Below are 12,814 nucleotides of genomic sequence, written 5' to 3'. Positions count from 1 at the left end.
ATAACGTTTGGTGTTTTCCTCTGGAGTCAGAGATGTGGGCAGAGTGTAGTCTCTTCTGGTTTCACAGGCCTGTCTGCCTCACTGAAGGTTTAGCTCTCCCTCCCACGGGATTTGGGTGCAGAGAACTGTTTATCCAGTCAGTCCCTTCAGGTTCCGGCGGTGTCCTAGACACAGAGGACCTGCTGCTCCTCTGCCCTTATTTACGGGAACCCAGAGTTTGTATACAGTTTCCTCTTGGGCCAGAGATGTTGGCAGGGGTGGGCAGTGTTGGTGGTCTCTTCTGCTCTGCAGTCTCAGGAGTGCCCACCTGTCTGGGCGGTGAGCTCTCTCTCCCACGGGGTTTGGGAGTATTGAGCTGGAGGCATGGAGGGCAAGATTGGGACTCCCGCTAAAAATCAGAAGTGTCTGGTCCTAGAGGAATTTTGCCTCTGTGTGTCCCGAGGCCACCAGTCAGGTCGCTTGCAGCAGAAAAGTTGGTCTTACCTGTGGTCCTGAGGCTCAAGTTTGCTCGTGGAGTGTTGCTTATGAGCTCTCCGAGGGGGCAGCAACCAGGAGGACCTGCGCCGCCCTTTCCGGGAGCCCCCGTGCACCAGAGTCTCAAATGGCGTTTGGTGTTTTCCTCTGGAGTCAGAGATGTGGGGAGAGTATAGTCTCTTCTGGTTTCCCAGGCGTGTCTGCCTCTCTGAAGGTTTAGCTCTCCACCATTTATTATCCTTTGTAGTCCTGGATTTGTAGAAAGATCTTGTGTAAATTTGGTTTTGTCATGGAATATCTTGGTTTCTCCATCTATGTTAATTGAGAGTTTTGCAGGATACAGTAACCTGGGCTGGCATTTGTGTTCTCTTAGGGTCTGTATGACATCTGTCCACGTCTTCTGGCTTTCATATTCTTTGGTGAGAAGTCTGAGGTAATTCTCATAGGTCTGCCTTTATATGTTCCTTGACCTTTTTCCCTTACTGCTTTTAATATTCTTTCTTTATTTTGTGCATTTGGTGTTTTGACTATTATGTGATGCGAGGAGTTTCTTTTCTGGTCCAATCTATTTGGAGTTCTGTAGGCTTCTTGTATGCTTATGGGTATCTCTTTCTTTAGGTTAGGGAAGTTTTCTTCTATGATTTTGTTGAAGATATTTACTGGTCCTTTGAGCTGGGAGTCTTCACTCTCTTCTATAACTATTATCCTTAGGTTTGATCTTCTCATTGAGTCCTGGATTTCCTGTACCTTTTGGACCAGTAGCTTTACCTTATATTTGACAGTTGTTTCGATGATTTCTATGGAATCTTCTGCTCCTGAGATTCTCTCTTCTATCTCTTCTATTCTGTTGGTGAAGCTTGTATCTACGGCTCCTTGTCTCTTCTTTTGGTTTTCTATATCCAGGGTTTTTTCCATGTGTTCTTTCTTGATTGCTTCTATTTCCATTTTTAATTCCTTCAACTGTTTGATTGTGTTTTCCTGGAATTCTTTCAGGGATTTTTGTGATTCCTCTCTGTAGGCTTCTACTTGTTTATTTAAGTTTTCCTGTGTTTCTCTAAGGGAGTTCTTCATGTTTTTCTTGAAGTCCTCCAGCATCATGGTCCAATGTGATTTTAAATCTAGCTCTTGCTTTTTGGATGTGTTTGGATATTCAGTGTTTGCTTTGATGGGGAATCGGGCTCAGATGTTGCCATGTAGTCTTGGTTTTTGTTGCTTGGGTTCCTGCGCTTGGCTCTCACCATCAGGTTGTCTCTGGTATTACCTTGTTCTGCTATTTCTGACAGTGGCTAGACCTTCCTATAGGCCTGTGTTTCAGGAGTGCTGTAGACCTGTTTTCCTTTTTTCTTTCAGCCAGTTATGGGAACAGAGTTTTCTGCTTTCAGGCATGTAGACATTCCTGTTTACTGGCTTTCAGCTTTTCCACTAGGCATGTGTCCTGAGTCTACCAGGCACATCACTTTCAGTTGAAAAGTTGGTCTTAGATAGACCAATGGAATAGAATTGAAGACCCAGAAATGAACCCACACACATATGATCACTTGATTTTTGACAAAGGAGCCAAAACCATCCAATGGAAAAAAGATAGCATTTTCAGCAAATGGTGCTGGTTCAACTGGAGGTCAACATGTAGAAGAATGCAGATCGATCCATGCTTATCACCCTGTACAAAGCTTAAGTCCAAGTGGATCAAGGACCTCCACATCAAAGCAGACACACTCAAACTAATAGAAGAAAAACTAGGGAAGCATCTGGAACACATGGGCACTGGAAAAAATTTCCTGAACAAAACACCAATGGCTTACGCTCTAAGATCAAGAATTGACAAATGGGATCTCATAAAACTGCAAACCTTCTGTAAGGCAAAGGACACTGTGGTTAGGACAAAACGGCAACCAACAGATTGGGAAAAGATCTTTACCAATCCTACAACAGATAGAGGCCTTATATCCAAAATATACAAAGAACTCAAGAAGTTAGACCACAGGGAAACAAATAACCCTATTAAAAAATGGGGCTCAGAGATAAACAAAGAATTCACAGCTGAGGAATGCCGAATGGCTGAGAAACACCTAAAGAAATGTTCAACATCTTTAGTCATAAGGGAAATGCAAATCAAAACAACCCTGAGATTTCACCTCACACCAGTGAGAATGGCTAAGATCAAAAACTCAGGGGACAACAGATGCTGGTGAGGATGTGGAGAAAGAGGAACACTCCTCCATTGTTGGTGGGATTGCAAACTGGTACAACCATTCTGGAAATCTGTCTGGAGGATCCTCAGAAAATTGGACATTGAACTGCCTGAGGATCCAGCTATACCTCTCTTGGGCATATTCCCAAAAGTTGCCCCAACATATAAAAAAGACACGTGCTCCACTATTTTCATAGCAGCCTTATTTATAATAGCCAGAAGCTGGAAAGAACCCAGATGCCCTTCAACAGAGGAATGGATACAGAAAATGTGGTACATCTACACAATGGAATATTACTCAGCTATCAAAAACGACTTTATGAAATTCGTAGGCAAATGGCTGGAACTGGAAAATATCATCCTGAGTGAGCTAACCCAAACACAGAAAGACATACATGGTATGCACTCACTGATAAGTGGCTATTAGCCCAAATGCTTGAATTACCCTAAATGCCTAGAACAAATGAAACTCAAGACAGATGATCAAAATGTGAATGGTTCACTCCTTCTTTAAAAGGGGAACAAGAATACCCTTGGCAGGGAAGAGAGAGGCAAAGATTAAAATAGAGACTGAAGGAACACCCATTCAGAGTCTGCCCCACATGTGGCCCATGCATATACAGCCATCCAATTAGACAAGATGGATGAAGCAAAGAAGTGCAGACCTACAGGAGCCGGATGTAGATCGCTCCTGAGAGACACAGCCAGAATACAGCAAATACAGAGGCGAATACCAGCAGCAAACCACTGAACTGAGAATAGGACCCCCGTTGAAGGAATCAGAGAAAGAACTGGAAGAGCTTGAAGGGGCTCGAGACCCCATATGTACAACAATGCCAAGCAACCAGAGCTTCCAGGGACTAAGCCACTACCTAAAGACTATATACATGGACTGACCCTGGACTCTGACCTCATAGGTAGCAATGAATATCCTAGTAAGAGCACCAGTGGAAGGGGAAGCCCTGGGTCCTGCTAAGACTGAACCCCCAGTGAACTAGACTGTTGGGGGGAGGGCGGCAATGGGGGGAGGGTTGGGAGGGGAACACCCATAAGGAAGGGGAGGGGGGAGGGGGATGTTTGCCCGGAAACTGGGAAAGGGAATAACACTCGAAATGTATATAAGAAATACTCAAGTTAATAATAAAAAAAAAATTAAAAAAAACAAACTAAAAAGAAAAGAAAAGAAAAGAAAAGTTGGTCTTACCTGTGGTCCTGCAGCTCATGTTGCTCCTGGGTGTGGGGGGCTGCTTTTGAGCTCTCTGTTAGGAAGGCCACCAGGAGGGCCTGCACTGCATTTTCCTGGAGCTCCTGTGCACCCTTGTGATCTCACTGCACACAGCTAGGTGGAGTTTTGCTGCTATATTGTACACTGATAGTTTCATAAGGCATCAAATTCTAATGGACGACTTGTGCTCTTTTAGAATTACTAGGTCCATTAAAGTGAGAGAGAGGAAACTACTATAGAAATACAATAAGATTGCTCATAAATTATTTTTTGACTGCTCATCAAGTTGTATTATATTTGATCCTTCATAGGTCTGTTCATCTCACTGTGTAAAAAATCCAAGTAGAGGAATTATAATGACTTCATTGTCTTGCAGATAATAGACACTCAGAAATCCTACTAAATTCAATTATAAATATGAGCACTGTTTATGAACTCTAAGCTTCTGTTGGTTTTAACTCTGAAAAAGTGAAGCCTAGTAAATGAAGGTAAAATATTGTTTGATTCAGAGTCTCTTTGGCACTGGTATAGAGCTGGCTATCCTAAGTCAATATGATGTTATAGATTTTCTTTAGCTTTTCCAGGAAAGCATCGCACTCTGCTTAGTGAAGGAAATGGGGTAAATAATACAAGAAATTTTTATTTTGTTTTTATATTTTTATTTATATATTTAAGGGAATATTTTTCAGTTTGATTTTCATTTGAAAAACATGATTCAAGAATATATTATTGGGGTTGGGGATTTAGCTCAGTGGTAGACCGCTTGCCTGGCAAGTGCAAGGCCCTGGGTTTGGCCCCCAGCTCTGGAAAAAAGAAAAAAGAAAGAATATATTATTAAAGACCCTTTCTTTGCTTAAGAATGTTCATGGCAGTCTTCTTTGTCATAACCCAGATCTGGAAACAACCTAAATGTCCTTCAACTAAAGAATGGATAAAGAAAATGTGGTACATATATCAACACAACAAAAACTATTTAGCTATTAAAAACAAAGACATCATGAATTTTAAAGGCAAATGAATGGATCTTGAGAATATATCATCCTAATTAAGGTAACCCAGGTCCAAAAGGACATGCATGGTATATACTCACTTATAAGTGGATATATTTCCTTCACTAAGCAGAGTGTGATGCTTTCCTGGAAAAGCTAAAGAAGATCTATAGCATCATATTGACTTAGGATAGCCAGCTCTATACCAGTGCCAAAGACACTCTGAATCAAACAAAATAAAAACAAAATAAAATACAGGATGTCCCTGCTACATTCTACAGTCCCAAAGAAGCTAAACAAGAAGAGGATGCTTTACTTTCATTCAGAAGGGGAATTAATTAGTCATAAGTCATAGATGGAGGAGGGGAACTGGTTGGGAGAGAGGATGGAGAGGGGAATGGTGTGGTCTCAGGATCAGGGGTGGGGATGGACAGGAGAGATGGCCAGATGGCCATGAGAAGGAATGCAAACCTGCAATTGACTGGGCTGGGAAGGTAGGGGCATCTCCAGAAAGAGACAGAGACCTGGGATAAAGGAGGCACCCAAGAATCAATGGGGGTGGTGTCCTTAGCTGTGACTCACACCACTGGGGATAAGGAACCTGAAGAGGCCACCTCCTGTTGCCAGGCGGGGATCCCAGTGAAGCAATAGGGACACCTACCCATCCACAGAACTTTCCACCCAAAATTTATCCTGTCTATAAGAAATGCAGGGATGGGGGATGGAGCAGAGACTGAGGGCATGGCCTAGCAATAACTGGCCCAATTTCAGAGCCATCCCATAGACAAGGATCAGTCTCTGACCCTATAAATATTATCTGTTATGCTGTTATACAACAGAAGTCTAGCATGGCTGTCCTCTGAGAGGCTCTACCCAGCAGCTGACTCAGACAGATACAGACACTCACAGCCAAACAGTGGATGGAGCTTGGGAATTCTATGGAAGAATAGAGGAAGGATTGCAGGCCTCAGAGGGGAGAGGAACTCGCAGAAAGTACAAAAGAGTCAAACAACCTGGACCCTTGGGCTTCTCAGAGACTGAATCGCCAAGCAAAGAACATACACGGGGTGTACCTATGTGCAGCTTAGTCTTCATGGGGGCCCTGAACAACTGGAGGAGAGCTTTCCCAAATGCTGTTGAATGTATATGGGTTATGTTCATTTAGCTGGGCTGCCTTGTCTGACCTCAGTGGGAAAGGAAGCGCCTCTCTTCCCAAATACTTGATGTGTCAGGGTAGGGGGATACCCAGGGGACTGCACCCACTCAGAGGAGTAGGGGAGCGTGAAGGATTGTGGGAGCAGTAATCGGGAGGGATGTAAAGTGAACAAGTAAAAAAAGAGCCTTGAAATAGTAACAAGATTTTCTGGCATTTTATTTAAACTTGTACATCATATATACATATTTACATAAATATATGAATTATATAAATTGAGAAATATATTGCCAATTTAAGTATTTTGTAAGAAAATTTCCTTAGGAAATGATGAGATCTTTATATGTTATGTGCATTTTAATACGTATTTGGTTTACAGGACCTGAGATCCGTGCAAATTGTTACATCAAAATTATGTTCTCAGTGTCCAGAGAAACAGCTCATAGGTGCAAAAGGTTTTATCACATTAAATTAATCAATTAAAATGGCAATTATTTAATATCGGTTACAAAGATAAACTGATGTTTCAGACACATTTAGAGAGATTTATCACCTTAAATATTAGAATTTGTAGGCACTGCTCTATAAATATGAGTTATTAGACTTTGAATTTTGTTTTTCCACTTTATACCTGTTGACCAGTGAGTACCTAGAAAGTTGAATTAGGATTCATTGGATTTTCAGTTTAAAATGTCTTAACTGAAAAATATAAACAATTCATGCATGTATTTTAATTTTTATTTATTTAAATTATCTTGCAAATTTAGAATAGTTTGTAATTAATAGGAAAGTTATACAGAAAGCATACAGGAGTCTCAATACACATAATCTTGACTATTTGAATTCCACAGAATTTGATTATTCAAATATCACTGACTTCAAAATGTTTTAACATTTCCCATCCTAACTTACTTATCTTTGATAAGATAAATGCTACTGTATCATTACTATAACTTTTTAAAACTGTATTTCTCTATCCCACCCTCTCTCTGCGCGCGCGCGCGCGCGCGCGCGCGTGCGTGTGTGTGTGTGTGTGTGTGTGAATAATGTGCCTGCTCTGCTAAGCAAGTGATTCTGTTTTAGAACTTAGATGATTTGCAATCAACCTCTATATGGAGCTTTGCAGACATTCCTCAAATGTTTGGTTTAATAATACTCTGAATTCCTCCCAAACTATTTACCATGCACACAAATAAACAAACAACATCCAAGTTTTGTGACCTTAACATATGAAATCAGTATATCCTGTTTTACTTCTATTTAAAAATGGGTGGTATTAAAATTATTCATGAATGAAGAGTTAAATGACAGATCAACCAATGTGTGCTCAGTGTTTTTAATTTTCTTTTTCAAATACAGATTTTAAGTGTGTGTGTGTGTGTGTGTGTGTGTGTGTGTGTGTGTGTGTGTGTGTATGTACATGTATTTGGGAGTGCAGGTGTCATGCAGGGAGGCATCAGAATGTTCTAGAATTGGAGTTACAGGCAGTTGTGAACTGCCTGATATGGCTTTTGGGAACCGACCTCACAACCTCTTCAAGAGTAGTACATACTCTTACTTGCTAAACCATCTCTCCAGCCCTTAGATCACTTTTTAGTTATATCATTTAATAATAGTCAGAACTGTTTAAATAACTAATTACTTATGTTAACTTTGCTTTTCTGGTTGTGTTGAAGATTCGCACTCTTTGTAATTTGTTTACTGTACATCTGCTTCCTCTCCTAAAGTCACTAAGGCTGGAGAACGTTATTTCCTTCTTAGGTGTTTACACAGCCACAGTGCATTCTCAGCTGCACTTAATTGGGTCTGTGGGACACTGTCCCTATCGCATAAAAGTTTCTCTATCCCACATCCCTCCCTCCAACTTTAAATTGCTTTGGGATTTGGGGAACAATTATAATAGATATAGCGTGACAAATATTTATTCTGCTACATCTATGGAATCTGGCATATCTTTTGAATCTTCAGAATACTGAAGCTAATGCTACAAAATGTAACTGGTTCTTATAAGGGGTGAAAATTTATCATTCTAAGGTGAGTCAATTAAGTCCATTAAAGCCTTTCTGTAATGAAAGGCATTCATTATTATGCATTAATAATACAAATGGCCACAAGTCATGTAGCAAATACTTCTGTGAATTACTACCTTATATTGTAATTTTTATAACTGTTACTCTTTAAAGAAACTTCCACATACTTTTTTTTATAATATGTAATGTAATATGTGGAGAAGGGTAAGTATTTATATGCCATATCTAAAATCCAAAACAGATTATAAAGTGAGATTCTCACTCTAAGGCTCTAGTTCTAATCTGAGTATTTTTCTTGATGCTAAATCTATTTCATTTGTACTTCAGTGATTGTTGGGTGCCCCTGTTACCACAAATGCTGACACTAGTGGGTATCTAGTTAAGACTGTTGCTTGTTAAGACTGACTAAAAGATGCTGAAAGATAATTAAAATCTATAACTAGCCAAGAATTTGGGTACATTAAGTTACCCTGAACTCGACTCTGTAAATACTGCAGGGAGAAATGGCTCAGAAAGTAAGAGTTGATGCATTCAGTTAAAACCCCGAGCTGTGTCTAGTCACTGTGTTTGAGGAAAGGTGTGAGCAAGGCAGACAAACTGATTCCTCCTGTTACTTATTTCCTATCCAGAAGTAAACCCACTTAGAGTGTCAGGAGCAGAAGAAAACCAAAGACAGCAAGACAAAGCTTGGTTCTGGGTGGCTTTGAGTAGGTGATGGGATTTCAGCCAAGGAGAAAGAGACTGAAATCTATGACAGGCGAAGCCATTTAGGTCATCTAAGATGCATCATCATGACATTTGTCTGGATGAGGAGGATGGTCTCCAAATGCCTGGATTCCACTATGGTAGGAATCAGCATGGCCACATGTCCTGGTGAGTCAATGTGGCTCCTTCCCTTTCATGTCTCTGGATGGATCCATCTGCTAATGTCTCTGATCCAGTGTCTCTTCAGCAATTTCTGAATTTCACTTTCAGGGAAATTTGATTTATCAGGTATTATTAGGTAAGTGTAAAATCATTGCCCCAGGACTGTGGGCAGTGTTGAATCAGTACAGTTTGTTCACCATCATGACTAATTTCCCTATGGTTCTTGCTGAGTACCCTCTGTTGTGGAAAATAGGATGTCTACAGACATGTGTAGTCCTACCAGTCAGGGGAGGCTTTTAATGGACCCCATTTGCTACTTTCCTAGGTGTGCTTACCATCACACCCTCACAGAGATGGCCATGAATAAAATGGATAGGCAGCCAATTTGCCTTCTCTTAACTGGCTCAGCCTGCCATATTACTTTTGCCCATCTTCATTTCCTTTCCAAACCTATCTGATTCTTTCCATATTTCTAGTACCAGAATGCTTATAACATTCCTGAGTCTCCTTTCATGATTTCGTCTCATAAACATCAATCTTCCTGGAAATGTATAATTTTAACCTAAGATACAGTATGTAAGCCTTCATTACATATCTCTCTATATACCTTTTCTGTAATCTAAATTCCATTGCCAACCTCATAATGGTAATGCCTTACATTATTTTTTATTGACCATTATTGTTTTTGGAATGAGTTTGACTTCACGGTAAGCTACTAGCAACATTCTAAAATGTTATGGTAGTTTGGTACAAAACGACTATGCATTTAAAAAGGAGTCTTTAAATTTCTCTACTATTTATCATTATGTTAATATGGAGTTTCTATAAAATGCAAAAGAATTAATATTCTGGAATCTCTCAAGGTTTCTATGCCAGCCTTTATAATGTGGCAAGATGGAACATATTTGAATCAGAAGAAAACCAGAAGCATCAAATGAAACAACTCTGTGTTTATGTCTTTCATTAATACTATCTTTAAGTTGTTTTAAACAAGTAAATTGCCAAAATGAACTCTCATGCTTTGCGAAGATTCACCAAAACATTTGCATCTGGTCTATGTAATGGTCTTGTCATAGCAACAATCATACAAGATTCTTAGAGTGGGCTAAAGTATGAAGGTAACAGCTATGATTTTGATTTGGTGTTAAATTTAGCTTATACCACTTAATTTTTGTAAGTAAATATGATAATATGTAATTCAGAGGACTAATAGTGTATTCAACTAGTAGTGTGTGAATAAAAGGAAATATTATTTTTAAAAATAAAATTTGCTATAAAATTTTGACTATTATCAACCACTGACTCAGAATTACAGTCTTCTTCTTAAAGTAGACTTTTGCTTTGTCTTCTTCATTACTAGCTTGCTAGGGCAGATGGAATGAACAAGTCAGGTGTACAGTGGGCATTAGGCAGGGGTTAGGAAACATCAGTTTAGTAATGTATTCTCAATAATAGAAAGAATTACTTTTGAATGTGCCTCTTAAATGGGTAGATGTTGGCAATGAGCATGCCTACTTCCAACACACTCAATTTCACTATATTCAATACCATACATTATTGGGGTTATCAATGTCTGAGATTAAGAAATGAACCCTTTCTAATACATGAAAAATAATTCTTCAGGTACTTTGCACTACTTGTTTTGGGGGCAGTGAATATGTTCTATGGTAGATTATTCCAATGATGGCTGACCATGTATGACATGGATAAAAATAACCAGACATTTGTTTCTGAATTCCTTCTTTTGGGCCTTTCTGGATACCCAAAGACCGAGATCCTTTATTTTGTCATAATGCTTGTTATGTATCTAGTGATTCTAACTGGCAATGGTGTTCTGATCATAGCAAGCATCTTTGATTCCCATCTTCACACACCCATGTACTTCTTCCTGGGCAACCTCTCTTTCCTGGATATCTGCTACACAACATCTTTTGTTCCTTCAACATTGGTGAACCTCATTTCAAAGAAAGGAAACATTTCTTTCTCTGGTTGTGCAGTGCAGATGTTCGTTGCATTTGCAATGGGCTCAACAGAATGTTTGCTTCTTGGCATGATGGCTTTTGATCGCTACGTGGCCATCTGCAACCCTCTGAGATACTCCATCATCATGAGCAAAGAGGTGTATGTATCCATGACATCTGCATCATGGTTCTCTGGTGGAATCAACTCAGTTGTGCAAACATCCCTTGCCATGCGGCTGCCTTTCTGTGGGAATAATGTTATTAATGATTTTACTTGTGAGGTCTTAGCTGTTCTCAAGCTAGCATGTGCTGATATATCTCTCAATATTGTTACTATGGCGATATCAAATATGGCCTTTCTGGTCCTTCCAGTATTACTCATTTTTTTCTCCTACGTGTTCATCCTCTACACTATCTTGAGAATGAACTCAGCCACCGGGAGACGCAAGGCATTCTCCACCTGCTCTGCCCACCTGACTGTGGTGGGCATATTTTATGGAACTCTCTTCTCTATGTATGCGAAACCCAAGTCCCAAGATCTGACTGGGGAAGACAAGTTCGGAATTTCAGATAAGGTCATTGCTTTATTTTATGGAGTAGTTACCCCCATGCTGAATCCAATCATTTACAGCTTGAGGAATAAGGATGTTAAAGCTGCCGTAAAATACATACTGAAACGGAAGATACCATAAAGATACCAGCAAACACAGGTTTTTGTATTGCAAGCATGAGACTGACTCAGCTGTAAATTTGTGAGAACGGTTTAATTAATTATTTACTCATTTTGGAAAAATCTGGGCTACTTAGTTACCTTCCAGAGATGGAAAGTAAGTGCCTAGTATTGAAGACACCATGTACTTCAGAAACAGGGATCAAAGACTCTTGAGGTAGACCTTAAAGCCTGCTCCCTGAGATCTAGCTTTCATGGTACCAGCAAGCTGCAAAGTGTGTAAAGAGGGAGACAAGCAACCGTCTTACTCAGCTTTGTTCCCTATGAACTAATTCGATGAACAGCATAGACAGTAATGCTAAGGGCACAGTAATGGCATACATAGCTACTTGGTGACCAACACTTCTCTAATTGGACTTATTACCCACCCAACAACAGGGAGAGCATACTTGCTTCTAGAAATCAAGCTAACTACTCAGTGCTAATGAAATCACCATTGTTCAGGAGAATCTACAGCCATTAAACCAGCTAAGTCTCTGACAACAGTCTATATACATTTGTTGTTGTACCCACAGGTAAGTGGAGTTTTCCCTGTTCATCAAGGACAGTTTTCTTTTGGAACAGTAAGAGACCATTACAGAAAACCACCATTAATAAACATGCAGAGCTGAGGAGCCCAGTCCCATTAGATGCATCAATGAGACACTTCTATGCTTATGGTTCAAGGAATATTTCCAAAGACATGACTGAGTGATTGTAGTGGCCGGAATATTAGGAACTTTGCTGTGTGACTGTGTCCCTCAGTAAAACCAGAAGCTACACATGTAATGTCTCACCAATGTGAGTGCCCGAATATGACCTGAATAAAGAAGACACTAATAAATATTCCAAACTGCACTGGGAAGAGCTCACAATGCCACAACCCCTCACAAAGGACCCAAGGAATTCAGTAAATCTGGGATGGGAGACATAGTCTTTCCCAGGGAAGAGCACACCAGTTAGTTATACAGTTCCAAATAGTAATCCCTGAAAACAAGCAGGGAGGTAGCCTTATACAGACCAAACAGGTTGTGTTTAGCAGTTTATGTATATAAATATACATATTGGCTAGTGATAAAGTAAAAGAAAAATGTGTTCAAGTGATAACAATTAGTTAAAATGGCCATAAATTTGTGAGACAGGAGGGGTACATGAGGGGGTTTGGAGGGAAGAAACGGAAGGGAGAAATGTAGTCAGCATATAATCTCAGAAATA

General features: G+C 39.9%; 1 protein-coding gene across 1 annotated transcript; it reads left to right on the top strand.

Moving 5' to 3' along the window:
- Window positions 1–10,631: 10,631 nt before the first annotated feature.
- On the top strand, window positions 10,632–11,582 carry Or13c3 (olfactory receptor family 13 subfamily C member 3). Its single transcript, NM_001000401.1, is given in 1 exon segment — window positions 10,632–11,582. A coding segment is annotated over 1 exon segment (951 nt).
- The last annotated feature ends 1,232 nt before the right edge of the window (window positions 11,583–12,814 follow it).

The sequence above is a fragment of the Rattus norvegicus genome, chromosome 5 (genome assembly GCF_021556685.1).
Source record: "Rattus norvegicus strain SHRSP/BbbUtx chromosome 5, alternate assembly SHRSP_T2T, whole genome shotgun sequence".
Taxonomy (NCBI): domain Eukaryota; kingdom Metazoa; phylum Chordata; class Mammalia; order Rodentia; family Muridae; genus Rattus; species Rattus norvegicus.
Note: the sequence above shows the minus strand (reverse complement) of the source record. Positions and strands in the feature narration are given on the sequence as shown.